Source organism: Gekko japonicus, unplaced genomic scaffold (assembly GCF_001447785.1).
Source record: "Gekko japonicus isolate JY-2015 unplaced genomic scaffold, Gekko_japonicus_V1.1 scaffold838, whole genome shotgun sequence".
In the NCBI taxonomy this organism is placed as follows: domain Eukaryota; kingdom Metazoa; phylum Chordata; class Lepidosauria; order Squamata; family Gekkonidae; genus Gekko; species Gekko japonicus.
The window spans coordinates 584,444-604,086 of record NW_015177034.1 but is presented as its reverse complement, the minus strand read 5'-3'; the positions used below and the strand labels follow the sequence as shown (position 1 = coordinate 604,086).

Below are 19,643 nucleotides of genomic sequence, written 5' to 3'. Positions count from 1 at the left end.
GGGGGCAGTCTTCGGGGGGGGGGGGTCACATCCACTGCTCCCTCTAAGCTGTGGGGTCTTGTGAGCAAGAATTCTACCCTGTGAGCTACTGGCATTAAAGTTGTGAGCGAGCGATTGGGCTGCTGCATCAATTAGTTTGCTCTGGAGTACAAACGCTGCAGGTGGCGCGGGCCGCTTTGAGCCCAGGCACTTTTTGCTAGGTGTATAGCCTGCATTTTTCGCTGAGACCCAAGGCGGATTGCTCAACGTAAATCAATGCCATCAGTAGGGGTAAGGCACCTGGAAAACATGTACTGGGATTGTAGAGATCTCAACCTAGGAGTGGATGGTTCTTCTAGATTTTGCTTCTCTTCACAGTTGTTTGATATGAACAGAAATTGCATTGCAATCTGCAATAAGAATACAGTAAAACCAGAGAGAATACACACACAAAGTAGCAGCTTGACAGCTGGGAGTAGGGACACCACACAAGCAATGCTCCCTCTAAGCTGTGGACTCTTGTGAGCAAAAATTCTCCTTTGTTGTGAATCAGCAATCTGGCTACTGCATGAATTAGTTTGCTCTGGAGCCCTCCTTCCTGAGCCAAGACAAAAAGGTGTGGGCTGGGGGCTTAAAAAACTGTGAGCTTGCTCACCATAATTCAGCTGAGAGGGAACACTGCACACAAGTATGTTTATTAATTCCCCAGGATTTCTTCAGTTGGGTGAGCTTTCCTTTTGGGCAAGGTTGCATATGCGGGTATGATGGGGGACAAATGGCAAACTGGAACACTCAAGGCTGTGAGGTGCCCAAGGGATCAGAAGGTTTGTGACACCTGAGCTTTGTAGAGGGAGTTTGCATCTTCCTGTTCTGTTTCTTGGCCTTTCAGCTTGACTTGTTATTGCATTGTTATTCTCAGAACCTTGTCTCTTAAATCTGCTTTAAAACCAGCTATTAAAAGGATGAAGAACAATCAAGTGCCTATGAGTTGGGCCGCAAAACTCGTCCACCCTCAGATATAGTTGAGATTTCTGCAAAAGAAGTTTCCTTAAAAATGGGGAGAAAACTCCCAGAGGTAGCTTGGTGAAGACTGGACTTTAAGAGGCATGGAACACCAGTTAAGGGGGGCAGGGAGTGATGGGAATGGAGAAATTGGCCTGTTCAGACCCTTCACAGTTTGTAGTAATGTCGAAGGGAAGATTTGGGCTGCGGTTTAGGCTTCTTTGTGGTTTAGGCTGTGCATCCCCACCCCATGGGCCTCTCAATTTTGAGGGCCAATTTTTGATAACCCAAGTCAATCAGTAGGAGAGTGAAATGGAAAACACCCACCAACAAGGCAGAATGACTGTGCATTTAGGAGCCAGTTTGGTGTAGTGGTTAAGTGCGCGGACTCTAATCTGGGAGAACCGGGTTTGATTCCCCACTCCTCCACTTGCGCCTGCTGATGTGACTTTGGGTCAGTCACAAGCTCTGGCACAGCTGTCCTTGAAAAAGAGCAGTTTTTGTCAGAGTTCTCTCAGCCCCACCCACCTCACAGGGTGTCTGTTGTGGGGAGGGGAAGGGAAAGGAGTTTGTCAGCCGCTCTGAGACTCCAAGTGAAGGGCGGGGTATAAATCCAGTCTCCTCCTCCTCTTCATTGGGTACAAAGAAAAAAAGACTTTGGAAATCGTTTTTAAGAAGCCACGGCCCACCTTAGAATGAGTTGCCGAATGAGCTTGTTTATTGCTCCTGGAATATTGAGAGTCTGAATTCCTTTACGTGATCATCTTAGGTCAGGTATCACAGGTAGAGCTTTCTGATCTGGTTGGTTGTTCAGATGCTTGGGTTGTTTTGTTCTGCCCCTTTTTGCAGTTAAGGTCGGTTTCCAGTTCTCCTAAATTTTAACTCTTTCCTTGTATCACTTATTTCCTTCTCTTCCCCTTCCCATTTTGGCTTTTACCTCGGTAGTGCCACTCCCTGCTGTGTTCATGCTGCGCCTTGCCTTAGGCAGTTTGCTATTAACATTGCTTCTCCCATTGTCATTCCGTTTTGTATTCCTAATCCTGTTGCATTGTTTCTTGTGGGTCTCCTGCTGCACTGCACTTTTTTCTTTCTTTACTTTTGTTAGCCAAATTTGCCTTCAGTCTCATGCAACCTATGAGTAAATGTTTTGCGCCCTTTGAAAGGCAGGGAACAAAAGGTTTTTAAAAATAGATTCAGGTAGGCATGTTGGTCTTGAGCGGCAGAACAAAGTTTGAGTTCAGTGGCACCTTTAATTAATAATTAATTTAATTTGGTTTGTACCCCGCTGAGGCGGGCTCAGGGCGACTCACATAAAATTTCATATAAAATACAATTAAAACCTGTCGTATACATATAAACATAAATAAAATAACAGTAATTTAAAATACACCTAAAACGCTGGAACATGGTCTAAAAAAGCGAGAGCAAAGTCACAGCTTAGGTGACCGTATGTTCCAATGATATTCACACAGATGGGAGGGCCAGAGGAGGAAGAAGAAGAAGAAGAGGACAGTAAGTCCAGTGGCGAGCTGGACTCAGATTCTTCCGGGAAGGACTCTCTTTCTGAGAAAGGTGCAGCAGCTCCTAAAAGTCCTTATAAGTTGCGGAAGAGACGGGGCAAGGAGAAGTGAAGGCTGAAGGACTCTGAGTTGTGCCTTTGAAAAAGGTTTAAAATTTGATGCTTGGGGGTATTTCTTAACAATAGTTGAATTTAAGAATTTAAAAAGTTAATGATATATACTTGACTCAGTGTAAAGGGGCTAGCGGGATGAAGATGTTTTGTATAAGCTGATTAGAAGATCTCTTCTCTTGGGTTTTTAGGTATTAGTGGGTATCTTTAGTTTGTCCCTAGTGTAGTCCCCTGCCCTATTTCTGTTATAGTATGTAGTGTTTATAAAAATGTAATTTAAAAAATCCCCTTTGGGGGGCCAAAAAAAAAAGATATTCACACAGGGACAAAAAAGGGGGGAGGGGGGAAAAACCTGAACCTAAAACTTAGAATCCAGAACCTGACAAAGGTTAGTCAAATGCAAGAAAGGGGGCCATTATTAAAAACTTAATGAAGGAAATATATATAAAAACATGTATTTATTAATCACAAATGTAAAAATTATATAAAGGCCCAATCACATGTTACGTATAAATAACAAACGATAAAACACAAGGGCTGATAAATCTGACCTGACGCGTTTCGGCCTACGTAGGCCTTCCTCAGAGGTCAATAGTGAGGAACATAATGGCTATTCTATGCCGTGGCTCAGTGCTAGAGCCTCTGCTTGGCATGCAGAAGGTCCCAGGTTCCATCCCCGACATCTCCGGTTAAAAGGTCTAGGTAGGAGGCGATGGGAAAGACCTCTGCCTGAGACCCTGGAGAGCCACTGCCAGTCTGAGTAGACAAGTACTGATTTTGATGGGCCGGTGGTCTGATTCAGCAGAAGACAGTTCAGGTGTTCCTACTGCAATCCCATCATCCTGTTTGTATCTTGTCGATGCCTGTTTCTCTGCCTGTGCTTCTGAAGTGTGGCCTTGCAACAAACACCGAGCTGTTGGAATACATTGGGAGAGACACCTAAGCACAGTTCTTCTTTCCACAGGTCTGTGGATCGGCGGGCCTGGCTCGCTGCCGGGGTGCCGCCATGCACTCCCTGGTGTTCCTCTGTGCGCAGAAGGTCGTATCCCACCATGCCACCTTGCGTGGCGCCCTGGGCTTCCTCCCCAAGGACCTCTACCCAGTCTTGTTCAAAGCGGCCTTCATGGACAAGAGGACCCTGGCGTTGCAAGACTTAGTGCAGACCTGGCCATTCCCGGTCCTGAGTTTCCAGAAGCTCTTGCGGAAGTGCCAGCACTGCGAGCGCGCCCTGATCCGGGAGAGGCCCAACAAGCTCTGCATCCAGACGGTGATTTTGGGGGTGGTGACGTATCTGATTAAAACGCTGGAAGACCGACACCGCAGTAAGAGGTACGTGACAAATTACGCAGTCTCGCTGATTCCCAAAAGTGGGGGTGCAATCGTGTTGGCCCTTTGTGGCGCTCTTTAAAACCACAGAGTGGCCGATAAAATTATTACATTTGCACACGCCCAACTCGTGTCCGTTCTAACATGCTGCTTCCAGGCTTATTTACTTCTTATATTGTATTGACTAAATTTGTACTCCTCTTTCCTGACCAGAATTTGCACTTCTTGCCAATGGGTTAAATTTAGCCGGAAATAATTATAAGGCAAAATTAATTTCTTACCTTTTAGCAACGGCAAGAACGGTAATAGCGAAGGAATGGAGAGAGGCTTCAGGTCCATCCCTTCAATTGTGGCAGAACAAGCTTTGGGAGCACTTTATTTTAAGTAAAATTCTGAGTCACCCCACAGAGAATAGCACACACAATCATCAAAGCACCTTTCGAGCTTTTTGGTTTCCTGTAGTGGAGTACCTAACAGAAAATAATATAATCCCAGAAAATTCATATTATTGAGACTTTATTTTTGAAGGGTATTGCTCCAACATAAAACTTAAGCAGTTTAAGAACATAGAATCATAGAATGTTAGACTTGGAAGGGACCTTGCAGGTCATCTAGACTAACCCCCTGCACTCTGCAGGAGCATAGCCGAAAGAGAGCCCTACATACCTACAACATACCTGAAAGAGGGTCGCCCAGCCTCCGCTTGGAAAACATCCAGCAAAGGAGCATCCACCAACCTCCCGAGGCAGTCTGTTTCACTGCTCAGCCACTCTTACAGCTAGGAAGTTTCTCCTGATATTTAGCCGGTAACGACTCCCTTGTCATTTCCACCCATTAGATCTAGTCTCGCAATCCAGAGCAAGAGAGAATAGATATGCTCCATCTTCTACATGACAGCCCTTCAAATACTTGAAGACTGCAATCATGTCCCCTCTAAGCCTTCTCTTTCCCAAGCTGAACATACCCAACTCTTTCAGCCTTTCCTCGTAAGACTTGGATATTAGCTAGTAGTTAATTTTGAAAAGTTTTATAGTCCGTGTACTTAACAAACTCAATTGGAAATTGTTATATGGTTGGTTATATCTGAAAGTTTGTGTGTTTGGGTTGTTTTTTGAAAATAAAAATATTTGCTAAAAAAATTAATCTTTTGCAATAAATCTATGAGGACTTGGGGGAAAATTGAACCGTTTGCTGTGATTCTGCTGTTGATATCAGTGTAGTGTTTGCACATCATCCTGTGCACATGGGCTTTGCATGGGCAGGGAGGTGGGAACTTTCAAGGGTTCTCTAGTCTTCATGCCTCTTTTGTGAGGGAGGCCCTGCATTCCAAGATTTGCAACTGAAAGCTGACAAAGCCCCCCACCCTTATTTCTGAGGTTCAGTGGGAAGGAGGTTGAGCTCCTTGAGGCGCGCCAAACTGGCAAGGTCATCCAGCCAGGTGCAAGTGGAGGAGTGGGGAATCAAACCCGGTTCTCCCAGATTAGAGTCCGCACACTAAACCACTGTGCCAAACTGGCCCTTTTGCCTAGGCATGAAACTTGAGTAACAGTGCCCTAATTGCTTTGCTTGTTTGGTTCCCTTGGCAGTAAAGGCCCGCGGCTGCAGATCCTAGATATGACCGGCCTTCAGGACGAAGGGCAGGGCCCCGAGACCATGAGCCTGTGGTCCAGGACGGTCACTCTGGCGAAAGCTTGCCTGGACATCTCCAAGCAGCAGAGCAAGTGCATCAAGCGGGCCTCCAAGAGGAGGAAAGGCCCCTACAACAGCTCCATGGCTCTGCCGCCCCCTCAGCCTGTCTCCGTGGACGTCTGGGTGGACCTCTTCGTGAACAGCACCTCCTACGGGGTCCTGAAAGACGCCTTGCAGATCAACAGCAGCAATGCGCTGCGCCTGAGGTGCCGGAACTTCCGCGTGGAGGAGCTCTCCATCGCCAGCACCGTGGGGCTCTTGGAGTTCCTGGACCCCGCCGGCGTCCGGCAGGTGGACCTGCGCTTCAACAACCTGGGCCTCTCTGGCTTGAGAGTGGTCCTCCCCCACCTGGCCAAGTTCACCAACCTGGCGAGCCTGAAGCTGCCCTACAGCAACATCGACGTTCGGCGCCTCACAGTGGGCATGGAAGGGAGCCTGCAGTACTTTGCCACCCAGCTCAGCCGCCTGGCGTGCCTCAAGGAGCTCAACCTGGGCTCCTCCAGACTGTCGGGCAAACTAACCCAGCTACTGGGGTAAGCCGTTCGAGTCCGGGGGATCGGTTGTCCCAGGGATGTGTTGCATAAGGCCCGGGGGCTGGAACTGGCCTGTTCAGGGCTCTTACGCTGCCTGCGAACTACTGGTGCAAGGGAGGGGACAGGAGGCTTCTGGGGGTGGGGTGGGGGGTGGAACCACTCAGATGGTGGCTTCAGCACGGTGGAACACCCTCTTCTGCAGCAGTCCAGCAAAAATCCCTGAGCTAATAGCTCAGCATGGATGGTGGGCTTCTTGGACCTGGCGAGGTCATGCTTGGTGATCGCTTGGCAAAGTCTTATGTCATTTATCGCTATTATGAAGTGGCTACCAGTGGGCAAAAGAGAGAGTGAGATATCTCTCACAGTACATCCCTCAGAGAGCCTTGCACTCTATGGACCGACATGTTTCGGTGATTCTCAGCTCTGGCTCCGGCCAGGTGGAACACTCTCCCAAGTGAGATCAGGGCCCTGCGGGACTTATTGCAGTTCCACAGGGCCTGTCAAGCAGAGGTGTTCCGCCAGGCCCTGTGGTGGAGGCAGCAGAAGTTCATCTGCATTTGGCCTCCTCTGCTCTACACTGCCCTGCACGGTACTTGCCCTGTGCTACGTGCCTTGTGCCATCTGCTTTGCTGTCTTTTTCACCACCCACTTGCCCTAGTACCAGTCACTATCCAAAGGCACAAATATATAGGGTTTTATGGGAACAGTTGTTGACTTGTGCCTGATCACCATCTAACGAGTTAGCTATCTGGTGTTTGTATAGATTTTACTGATAGTGTAATTAATTATGTTGTATTGTTTAAAATTCATTGTGTTATATTTATTGTTGCAACCGGCCCTGAGCCTTGTAATTTTGAAACCCACCCTGGGTGAGAAATCAAATTAATTAATTAATCTGGTATGTTTCCAAAAGAGGGGCCTGTTCGATTTCTGGGACCAGAAACCTTAAAGCCTGAACTAGACTGGGTTTCAAGTGGACAAATTACCATCATTTAATTAGAAATTGTTATTTTTTAAGATTAATTGGTAGCTGGGTTGGGAATAGAGGTATGCAAGGAAAAAAACCTTTTTAAAAAAAATTCAGGTATTCTTCATTCCTGAATATTCCTGAATCTTCGGCAATACCGAAGATATTCGGCTCTATTATACCCCATGGGGCCATTATACTCAATGACAAATCTCTTATGATGTATTCAGTGGGCTGGGGGAGGGGGGGGTTGAGGTAGAGGCGCCACATTTGCAGTGTAGCTGCTGGAGTCTCTCCCCAAAAGAACCCCCAAATTAAAAAAAAAAAGATTGGACCGGGGGTCCAATCCTATGGGCACCCAAAGAGGGTGTCCCCACCCTCCATTGTTGGCAGTGGGGAAAAAGAGCAAGGCAATACAAGTCCAGCAGAATGTCCCAGAGAATCTCTGCAGTGGAAAGCGAGGGGGGCGGCGGGCGGGCATGTTTGCAAGGCCAGCAGCAGCAGGACCAGTGCAATGTGTTTTGGGTAATCTGATCTGTGGATTTAGGTGTCTGAAGATGGGGCCCTCACTTGAGAAAGGGATACGCACGCACCCATATTGTAGCTGTTTCTCCACTTCTTCATCACTTCATCACTCAGGCTGGGCGGCCAGTGCTTTCCCCAAGGGGTAGTGACCTTAGCCGTTACCGTGAGGTGGGAGGCAACCGGGGGGGGGGGGGCACCTGAAAGTGCCTGACAAGCGGCAGTCTCCACACCCCTTATTGACTGTCCAGTGGGCATGGGGTGGTGGTCATTGATGTAGCACGCCCATCCAGGTAGGCCTGCACCCCCTTTGTTCCTCCTGTGTGGCAACCCCAAGGGTCCTTGCATCTTGGGGGGAGGAGCCTGGGTGGTGTGAAGCCAGGAGTCAGAGCGGGGGAGCAGTTGGGAGCAGGGGAGGCTCGTGGTGGTGGAGGGAGCAGAGGAGGCCTCCAGAGTGCTTCAGTGTCGTGTCCCCTTGTATCCACAGAGACTTGCAGAGCCCCCTGGAGAGCCTGGAGCTGGCCTTCTGCTACCTCCTGCCAAGCGACCTCGCCTATCTCTCCCAGAGCCTCCACACCCCCGCCCTGAAGAAGCTGGATCTCAGCGGCAACAACCTCTCTGACTGCCTCCTCCAGCCTTTCCGGGTCCTCTTGGCCGAGGCTTCGGGCACCCTGCTGCACCTGGACATCATGGAGTGCCGCATGATGGACACCCACCTGGGCACCCTCCTCCCCGCCCTCTGCCGCTGCTCGCGGCTCCGCTACCTGGGGTTCTTTGGTAACCCCGTTTCCTCCAAAGGACTGAAGAACCTGCTCCACCAGACCATCAGGCTCTTGGACTTGAAGCTCGTCATCTACCCGTACCCCGTGGACTGCTACGGGGAAGACCTGCCGTGGCCGCCCACCTCCTCCCAGCTGCTCGACGGTTCCGTGGACGAGGAGAAGTTTTCCCGGGTCAACAACGAGCTCCAGCAGATGCTGCTGAGCGCCAACAGAGCAGATGCTGTCTGGACCACAAATCTTTGCCGGTACAATAGCCTGGATAATTCCATTTTGTAGCCGGGACAATGTGAACGCTGCCTCGCCAGCAGACGTGGCATGGAGGCCCGTCTCTTACTCCCCTCTTCCCTCTTCGCCCGTCCCTACCAGCTTTGCCTGTTGTTTGCTTTTTGGAGCAGAAAAAACCAGGGACCTGGAATAGCCCACACACATGTGGTCCCTACAGCAGATATATGGTGGTGTTAGAGAGAAACCTGTACACAGCCCCCATAGTTCTGCTTGGCTTTTTCTTCTGGCTAGAAGCAGCAGAGACCTGTCCTGGGCGCTCGACCTTTTCCCTGAGTTGAGCATTGGTTGGGATAGCCATACTCAATTCTGTCGAGTCAGTGGAAAGAGCCCTGTGTTGGAGGGAAACATTGGCAGGCAGGTGGCAGCGGGGTGGGCTGTGGGGGGAGTAAGTAGAATGGGCCATCTGGTGGCCCATGGCAAACACCCTCTTGGCATTAAATGTGCATGCCAGGTCAAAAATATTTTTCTGTAAAGCCCCGTCCTGGTGCATGCAGCAGGAACCTAGGCTTTTAAAAATCTGTTTTGTATCATCTTATTGAACAAACACACACACGAAGTGGAAGGTAACCTCCCCTGCTGTTGGAACCAGAGATAAAAACTAGCCGAGTGCTCTGAGGACTTCTGCGTTTGCCCCCTTTCCCCCCTGCAAAAGAAACAACTGGAAGGGGGCAGGGGGAGTTGGCACTCCATTGACCCTGAAACCGGAGCGAGACCAAGCAAAGGGGAGGTAAGAGTTTGTGGGAAAACTGTGAACCTAAATAAAAGGTGATCCATCGGAGAAAGAGGGAGGCGTCTGGTGTCTGCTTATGTTGTGCAGTTCAAGCTTAATGAGTTGCATCAATTTTTTAATTTATTTATTGAAACATTTCCATCCCGCCTTTCCTCCTGGTTCTAGGCAGTTTACAAGTTTTACCGAGAGAACAACCGGTTCTGGATGTAGGTGAGGAATAGGAGGTGGTTGGGACTGTCGCTCTGTGCCGCTTCATTGCCTGTTAGCCTTGGACGGGGCCGTTGAAAAGCATCAGGATACGGCGATAGGTCTGCTTGGACCTTAGCTTCCATGTCTAATTGCGTCATGATAGATACTTGTGCAAGGCAGAGACCCAATAGCGAAAATATCCCCCCCCCCCAATTCTCACTGAGTTTTTCCCTCTAGGAAGAAGAAGAGCAGAGATTGGATTTATACCCCACCCTTCACTCCTTTCCCTTCCCCTCCCCACAACAGATACCCTGTGAGGTAGGTGGGGCTGAGAGAGCTCTCGCAAGAACTGCCCTTGAGAGAGCAGCTCTGAAAGAACTTATGACTGGCCCAAGGTCCCCCAGCTGGCTGCACGCGAAGGAGGAGTGGGGAATCAAACCCGGTTCTCCCAGATTATAGTCTGCGCACTTAGCCACAACACCAACACCCACCCCCACCCCCGTGATTTTGATACTTTCTAGGGCAGCAGGTTATATTCTCAGGTTGTTTGCAGAACAAAAGCAGCATTCGAGTTTTCCAGCAGTTCTGTGTACAAAACAGAAGAGGCTGCTTCATTCCGGCTTAGACCATTGGACCGCACAGCCAGGTATTGTTCACGTGGCTCTCCAGAAGAAGCTACCCCCAGTGCCTGGAGCCGGAGATTCTTTTGCCGGAGAGGCTGCCAGTTCAACCAGGGATCTTCTGCATTCACGGCAGGGGGTGTGCTGAAGAAATCCCCTGAGCAGTTTGATTTGGGTGAAATACTTCAAAGGGATCTGTAGGACTACCCTCTAGGGATGTTTGAGTCTGGGTAGGATGTTAAGGACATAAGGAGAGAGCCCTGCTGGATCAGTCCAATGGGCCGTCTAGTCCAGCAACCCAGCCAGTTCCTCCGGAGGGCCAACAGCAGGGCAGGGACGCTGGGGCCTTCCCCTGATGTTGCTTCCTGGCTCTGGGATTCAGAGCCAGGAAATCACACACACACACCCATTCGTGGTCAGTAATCTCCATTTATCTTTCACAGGAGACATGAAAGTCCTCTGCCTGAGAGACGCTGCCCATCTGAGTAGACGGTGGTGTTGACCTTGATGGACCCAGGGTCCGGTTCAGAGTAAGGCAGTGTCAAATGCGCAAGCGTCTATGTAAAATTTTGGGGATCCGGGACATGTTAATATGGCAGTCAAAATTAATCTAGAACATTTGTCACTATTCTCCTGAGATCAACTGAGAGAGACGGTGCTTGAAATGGAAGAGAATACAGATAGCGCTCAAGCTTGGCACGATTTCCGATTTGGACCGTCCTGACAAATGCCCCATGTGTGTATCAGGGAAATGAGATCGGGAGTAGTATTCAAAGAGCCATCTCAAGCTTTATTCATTTATACCCCACTTTTTCCCCAATAGGGACCCAAAGCAGCTGACAGCATTCTCCCATTTATTTATATATATATATAACAATCAGTGTTCCCTCTAAGCTGAGTTAGTGTGAGCTAGCTCACAGTTTTTTAGCCTCCGGCTCACAGATTTTTGTCTTGGCTCAGGAAGAATGGCTCCAGAGCAAAGTAATCTGTGCAGTAGCCAAATTGATTGCTCACAACTTTAATGCCAGTAGCTTACAAAGTAGAATTTTTGCTCAGAAGACTCCACAGTTTAGAGGGAGCATTAATAACGATGCACCATTCGTGTAGAAGAGTTCATTTATGAATTGATTCCTTTCCGTTAATTTGAGGCAAGTGCAGCGAAGTCATCTTTCTCATTTACTGACTTCATTGTTTCCAACAGGCCTGTGGGAAATGGCCTCTCCTTTTTTAATCGAGGCTTCCTGCGTGGAAATGGCCGAGTGTGGCTTTTCTGTGGCACGGAGGGCAATAACATCACTTGGCACATCTCATCAAGCCTCTCTTGCTAGGAAAAGTTGGAAGGCGGGAGGAAAAGAGGATGACCCCGCATGAGATGGACTGAACATAAAGGAAGTACATGTTGGATCAGGCCAGTGGCCCATCCAGTCCAACACTCTGGGTCACACAGTGGCCAAAAATACCAGGCGCCACCAGGAGGTCCACCAGTGGGGCCAGGACACTAGGAGCCCTCCCACTGTTGCTTCCTCCCCCACGCACCAAGAATACAGAGCATCCCTTGCCCCAGACTGAGAGTCCCGATCTATACCATGTGGGGCTAACAGCCACCGATGGACCTCTGCTCCATATGCTTATCTAATTCCCTCTTGAAGCTGCCCATGCCTGTAGCCGCTGCCACCTCCTGTGGCAGTGGACTATACAGGAAGGCAGGAGGCCCTTCCATTGGCAAGACTTGAGCAAGGCCGTTAGCGACAAGGATGTTTTGGAAGACCTTAATTCATATGGTCGCTGTCAGAAGTGACTTGGTGGCACATAAAACACACACAAGCCTCTTATTATTAACCCAAGCCTAACGAAAAGAAAAGAAGAAGAGAGAAGAGATTGGATGGTATATCCCGCCCTTCACTTGGAGTCTCAGAGTGGCTTACAAACTCCTTTCCCTTCCCCTCCCCACAACAGACACCCTGTGAGGTGGGTGGGGCTGAGAGAACTCTGACACAAACTGCTCTTTTTCAAGGACAGCTGTGCCACAGCTTGTGACTGACCCAAGGTCACATCAGCAGGTGCAAGTGGAGGAGTGGGGAATCAAACCCGGTTCTCCCAGATTAGAGTCCGCGCACTTAACCACTACACCAAACAGGCTAGGTCAGTGGTGGCGAACCTATGGCATAGGTGCCAGAGGTGGCACTCAGAGCCCTCTCTGTGGGCACGCGTGCCATCGCCCCAGCCAGGCCCAGACCATCATTAAAGTGTCGAATTCTCTGCCAAATAATTTTAAGTAAATGAAAGCATTTGGGATTGCGTTCCTTACTTTGTTTGAATCATCTTAAGTTAATGTATGAGTTTTTTCTAAAGTAAAACCTCAGTATTCGGGTTAAATTGCCGTGTTGGCACTCTGCGATAAATAAGTGGGTTTTGGGTCGCAGTTTGGGCACTTGGTCTCTAAAAGGTTCGCCATCACTGGGCTAGGTACTCTTCTTCACGTGACATAATGTTGATCGTGTCCTCCCTTGGGGGTCTTTCTTTCAAGTCAACGTTGAGCAGGCTATTGCTTTGGGGCATAGCTGTCCCCCCACTTCCAAGGAAGAATGTCGGCACTATAGTACTTGCCGATTGAAACCCTCATTTCAATTCTGGCCGGAGCGCGATGCGGGAAAGAGATCTTTCGGCCCCAAGGAACACCCCCCCCCCCCAAAGATCCTCGCACCGGAAGATACACATGCATGAACCGAATCAGACCACGGATCCATCTGCTTGGACTGGCAGCGGTTCTCAGGGTCTCCAGCTGAGGTCTTTCACATCGCCTGCTGCATGGTCCTTTCGACTGGAGGTGCCGGGGACCGGACCCAGGATTTTCTGTATGGGGGAACAGATACTCTACTGCTGGGACACAGCCACACCCCAGAAAGATGAGGAAGACTGCACACACGAAGCTGCTCTATAGTGATTGAATCAGATCACTGGTCCATCCAGGTCAGTACTGAGGACACGAAGCTGCCTTCTACTGAATCAGTCGGTCAAGATCAGTCTTCTCAGATCGCAAGCTGCTCCCCAGCATCTTAGGCAGAGAGGTCTCTCCCCAGCACCTACTGGCTGGACCTTTTGCTTGCTGAGTAGAGGCTCTACCACTGACCCGTGGTTCTTCCCCATAGCGATTCCTGGGACTTCCTCCATGTGAGACTTGGGTTCTTCATCCCACGGTGCGCAGACTCTAATCTGGGAGCCAGTTTGGTGTCATGGTTAAGTGTGCGGACTCTAGTCTGGGAGAACCAGGTTTGATTCCCCACTCCTCCACTTGCACCTGGCTGGATGACCTTGGGCAAGCCATAGTTCTGGTCAGAGCTGTTCTTGAAAGAGCAGTTTCTGTCAAGAGCTCTCTCAGCCCCACCTGCCTCACAGGGTGTCTGTTGTGGGGAAGGGAAGGGAAAGGAGTTTGTAAGCCGCTCTGAGGCACCTTTGGGTAGTGAAGGGCCATGGGGTATAAATCCATTCTCCTCTTCTTCACGGTACCTCCCAAACTAAATATCCTTGAGTGGTATATCTGTTTTCCTAGCTACCAGTCTCAGTGATAGTATTCAGTTAATTATTTTATTTTATTTTATTGGAAATCCGCTTTTCTCATTGAGACTCAAGGCAGATTTCTGGCTATAGAACAGTGCAGTCGGACAGCATAAGGCAACCCATGAACAATGCAACAGGGCTGGGATTACAGAATCGGAGAGCACTACAGACAGCAAACTTTTGAAGGCAAGGTGTGCTATAGACAATATGGAGAGCGGCTCACCATGCATTTTTTCTGTTTGGCCTCCTTTTTGATGCTTTTGAGAGCTGCATAAAATGCAGACTGCAATTTGAATTTCCCTCGTTCTTTCCCTGTTGATTGTCTGCCTGTTCTACAGCTCTTAAAGGCATAGGATCCCTGCAGCATCCTACAGTCGGCAACTAATTTGTATCTGAAGGGGGGGGCGTGTCCCATCCTTCCATATGATTGAGAGAACCACATGACCGGCCTTCTCACATTACGCAGGAAGTGGGGTTGCTTTATGACTGCAGTGATTTGTCAGCAACTGCGATTTAAATACTCCGTACTTGAGCAGGGCAAGGAGGAATGCTGGGAAGAAGAAGAGGAGGAGAGATTGGATTTATACCCCGCCCTTCACTACCCAAGGGAGTCTCAGAGCGGCTCACAAACTCCTTTCCCTTCCCCTCCCCACAACAGACACCCTGTGAGGTAGGTGGGGCTGAGAGAGCTCTGACAGAAACTGATCTTTTTCAAGAACAGCTCTTATTGGAACTACGGCTTGCCCAAGGTCATCCAGCCAGGTGCATGTGGAGGAGTGGGGAATCAAGCCCGGTTCTCCCAGATTAGAGTCCGCGCTCCTAGCCACTACACCAAACTGGCTCTTTATGCTTTGGGCTATCTTTCTTCCTGGTGAGGGATGCAGCAGTCCTCAATGACAATGCTGTAGGCTGTTTTGCTTTCTGAAAAGAGATGCAGCAAGCATCAAAGCAATACGCCTCCCAGGCAAACATTGCGCATTTCGGGAAATTCTTCTTCAGGCAAATTGGTTTTTTCCCTGGAACTGAATTACAAATACAACACAACACAATATACTTGACAGGGGGGGAAAAGACAGCTGCTTTGTGAGCTACTGGCATTCAAGTTGTGAGCGAGTGATTTGGCTACTGCATACATTAAGATGATGAAGAAGAAGAGATTGGATTTATACCCCGTCCTTCACTACCCGAAGGAGTCTCAGAGCGGCTTACAAACTCCATTCCCTTCCCCTCCCCACAACAGACACCCTGTGAGGTGGGTGGGGCCGAGAGAGCTCTTGACAGAAACTGCCCTTTTTCAAGGACAGCTCTTATCAGGACTACGGCTTGCCCAAGGTCATCCAGCCAGGTGCAAGTGGAGGAGTGGGGAATCGAACCGGGTTCTCCCAGATCACCGTCCGCGCACTTAACCACGACACCAAACTTGGCTCTCCCCCGCAGGGCAAAGGGGGCGAAAGAGGAACTCCCCAGCTACTCGGGTGTAGACCCCACTTGTGAGGAACCTGGTCAGGGATCCTCCCACTTCCAGCCAGGGTTTGCCTCTCATTGGCTGAACATGGGCCATGATGACACAATTGCAGTGACATCAACAGGCGATGTCATCTTTCCCCCAGAATTCTTGGCCCCAGTCAAAGGTGGCTGGGAAGGAGCGTGTGGCTTGTGTATGGCAACCCCCAACTCCGTGCAGGTATGGCGTGTCTGGATCTTAAGCCAGGAAACATACAAAGCAGTTTCCAGAACTGGGGCGGGGTGGAGGGGGATTGGCTGCCAGGAGGCCCAACTGCCATTTTGTTCTTCAACTGCCAGACGTAAGAGAAGCCATGTTGGGTCAGGCCAGTGGCCCATCCAGTCCAACACTCTGCGTCAGACAGTGGCCAGAACCCAGTGGCCAGAACCAGGTGCCATCAGGAGGTCCACCTGTGGGACCAGGACTCCAGAAGCCCTCCCACTCTTGCCCCCCAAGTACCAAGAATACAGAGCATCTCTGCCCCAGACACAGTATTGCGCTATGTATAAAGGTAAAGTAAAGGCTTCCCTTGCTTGAAAGCCGGTCGAATCCGACTCTAGGGAGCGGCGCTCATCTCCGTTTCCAAGCCGAAGAGCCAGCGCTGTCCGAAGACGTCTCCATGGTCATGTGGCCGGCATGACTAGACGCCGAGGCGCACGGAACGCTGTTCCCTTCCCACCGAAGCAGTACTTATTGATCTACTTGCCCTTTCTTGCTTTCGGTCTGCTAGGTTGGCAGGAGCTGGGGCCAGAGACAGGCGCTCACTCCGTCCTGCGGCACACTCGGGTCTCGAACGGCCAAGCTACCGACCTTCTGGTCTGCAGCTCAGCAGCTTAACCTCTGAACCACCACAGCCCCACCTCCATGTATACCTCGTGGCGAACAGCCACTGATGGACCTCTGCTCCATATGTTTATCTAATCCCCTCTTGAAGCTGTCCGTGCTTATAGCCACCACCACTTCCTGCGGCCGTGAATTCCACCTAAATTGGTACATAGCATCATGCAGGGCTCTTTTTGTAGAAAAGCCCAGCAGGAACTCATTAACATATTGGGCCACACCCCTGACAGCACAGCTCATTAGCACATTAGGCCGCACCCCCATGTTACCAGAAGTGTGGTCATCCAGATATACTCACCTTTTGCTTCTTATTCTGTTTACCTTGTCTGTTGTCAAAACCCAGGGCTTTTTTTGTAGCAGGAACTTCTTTGCATGTTAGGCCCCACACCCCTAATGTAGCCAGTCCTAATGAGTTTCTGCTGTTGGGTGTGGCCTATTATGCTAATGAGTTCCTGCTGGGCGTGGCCAACTTGGGAGCCAGCCGGAACTCCGTTCCTGTGCGTTCCTGCCCAAAAATAGCCCTGGCATCATGGTTCTACCTTTGGATTCCTGGGCACTGTAATCCCGAGAATACCTTTTATCAGTCCTTCAAGTATGACTCCGTGAGGAATCATAGGAGCACATGCAGTTGTAATGGAGTGCTTGACTGCAGACAGTGGATTGTGTCAAGTGCTCTCCTACGTCTGCTTTCTTTGTCACAGTAGATTGGTGACGGCAGGAGTCCCCCATGGCTTTCAGCCTGCGGATACCTTTGGAGTTGCGACATAATGCGGTGGGCGCAGCCACAAAACGGCTAGCACAGGAGACTGAGCCAGTCACAAAACGGCTGCCGCGGCTGACCTTCAGCCACGCAGTGAAGATTCTTGTGCTGTGGTGGCCAAAGCAACCTTTAAAAAAAAACAATCTGCACAACCTATCAGATCTCCAGTGGCCAATCAAGAAGCCTTGCTGTGCAGGAACCCCACTGGCTCCACCCACTTTCTGCAAACACTCAGCAGGGGCCACGGTGCCCAGCAATGTTCCCTCTAAGCTTTGGAGTCTTGTGAGCCAAAATTCTACTTTGTGAGCTACTGGCATTGACATTGTGAGTGAGTGATTTGGCTACTGCATTAATTAGTGTGCTCTGGAGCCATCCTTCCTGAGCTAAGACAAAAATGTGTGAGCTGGAGGCTAAAAGATTGTGAGCTAGCTCACACTAACTCAGCTTAGAGGGAACACTGGTGCCCGGGGGCACCACGTTGGAGACCTCGGGACTATGGTGTTACGGGAGTCTTGTGGCATCTGAAGAGGTGGGCTTCTGATCCATGACAGTTTGTGCATGAATAAGAATACTCAGGTGCCCTAGAGTTCCTTTTTACCCATTGCTGCAATGAACTCATGGGAACTATGGGAACTATTGCTACGGAATGTGTTCTTCTCTCGCCCCACCCCATAGTGCTTGAATCCTTGGAGAAAGGTAGGATGTAAATATTAATAAATTAATACGTATTACGATGGGGCTGAAAACTGCTCATGCCCCCACTGCTCCTTAGGTTACAGGCAAGAGTGATTATAGCTTTTATTTAAGTGCTTAGAGCATAAAGTCTGGGTCTTTCCTGGGTCAACCCACATTGGAGACGTTTCCCCCTTTTTAAACAAGTAAGTCTGTAGCTCTTTTCATAGTGAAGGTGCCCCTTTCCCCTTATATCTCCACAATGAAAAGGGGTTGGGCCTTTTTAAAAGAAAGAAAGCTGGGAATTTCTGGGGACCTGACTGATAAATATTTATAACGCCATAGTTGTTTGTCAATTGCTGTTTAGAAGGAAAAACAACAACCCCTGAGTGGCAAAAGGAGGGTGGTCAATACAGGGAACAGGACCACCAGGGGGAAACTCAGGGAACCCTGCCATGTGGAAGCCTAGCGGCCACTGAATCGAAAACCGCTACAGAAGCAAGAAAAAGACAGCGTATCATCATCACATGGAAGTCAACGAAATCTCCCTTTTTCTAACGTCTCCTGAAGGGAAGCAAACGCCGTTAGCCAGAGTGTTCTTCTTACACAGTTAAAAACAATTCACCCCTCTGTCTTTTAAGAAACAAGAGGAAAGCACTCTGTGACTAGCACATGCCCTACTTTAAACAGCAAACCAGCAAGGAGAAGGTTTGGCCGATTCTACTTTGAACAGCAGCTAACCAAGGTAAGCTGAGTGTTCCATTTGCACTATTACTTATTTGGGCAGGGTCGCAGTTACCTGGGCTGTATTAAGATGTCCCCTGGACTGAACCGAGAGCTCGGTTTCCTGTCTGATTTCTCCATGCCTTCTACCCCTCCGCATACTGCACCTAATCCAATCAACTCCAGCTGTTGTCGTTTGCCTGCTATTGTCATTTGGCATCTGAAATCACCCCACCCTCCAAGATATAAGGACAGATGGACGCACATTCCAGCTGTCTCTGAAGTGAGCCGTGACTCACGAAAGCTCCTCCCCTGTCACAAATTTTGTTAGTCTTTAAGGTGCTCTTAAAGGAACTGCGGTGGCTCAAGTGGTTAAGACGCTGAACTGCAGGCTGTGGAAGGTCGGTAGTTCAGCAGTTCGAGACCTGAGCTGCCGCATGACGGAATGAGCTCCCGTCTCTAGTTCCAGCTCCTGCCAACCTAGCAGTTCGAAAGCAAGAAATTGCAAGTAGATAAATAAGTATCACTTCGGTGGGAAGGTAACAGCGTTCCGTGCGCCTTGGTGTTTAGTCATGCCGGCCACATGACCACGGAAACGTCTTCGGACAGCGCTGGCTCTTCGGCTTGGAAACGGAGATGAGCACCGCAACCCTAGAGTCGGATTCGACTGGCTTTTGAGCAAGGGGAACCTTTACCTTTAAGGTGCTCTTGGATCCTTGCTGTTTTTGACAACAGAGATCAGTTTCCCCTGGAGAAAATGGCTGCCTTGGAAAGTGGACTCAATGGTACTATATCCCATTGGGAGTCCCCACCCCACCCCACCCCAAACCCTGCTGTCCTCGGGCTCCACTGCTCAAATCTCGACCTATTTCCCAAGCCAGAGATGGCACCCCTAGCTATTCACTACAAAAACCAAGGTATCTTTCCCTGACCATTTCAGCCAGTTCAGACTCCATCAGCATGTATTTAAAGTGCATCACCTTACATTTCTCCACACTAGAACAAAGTTTGAGTCCGGTGGCACTGGACTCAAACTTTGTTCTACGGCTATCCACCTGAACCCACTTTCCCCCACTGAACTTCACTGGCTGTGTTGTTGCCCGCTCACCTGATTTGTGGCGGTCCTCTTCAGGCTCTTCATAATCTTCCTTGGCTTTCACCCAGGGGTCATTTCGTAGAAAAAGAGGTGCAGGAGCTCATTAGCATAACTAATTAGCATAACTTATTTGCATATGCCACACCCCCTGACCCACCGCTCAGGCTCCACTGGGCTGTTTTGGATTGCTAGCTATTGGGGGGGGGGGGGACGCGCAGAGTCTTCCTCGCACGGGG

At 49.7% G+C, this 19,643-nt stretch overlaps 1 protein-coding gene across 1 annotated transcript in view; it reads left to right on the top strand.

Annotated features, from left to right (window-relative positions):
- LRRC14 (leucine rich repeat containing 14) overlaps positions 1-9,488 on the top strand; it is a 9,914-nt gene extending 426 nt beyond the window's left edge. Inside the window, exons 2-4 of the mRNA XM_015427958.1 lie at positions 3,576-3,940; positions 5,524-6,159; positions 8,136-9,488. Of these exons, the coding sequence (XP_015283444.1) occupies positions 3,618-3,940; positions 5,524-6,159; positions 8,136-8,706 (1,530 nt within the window). The 5' untranslated portion in view covers positions 3,576-3,617 and the 3' untranslated portion in view covers positions 8,707-9,488. The remainder of the gene's footprint in view (positions 1-3,575; positions 3,941-5,523; positions 6,160-8,135) is intronic.
- Positions 9,489-19,643: the final 10,155 nt, after the last annotated feature.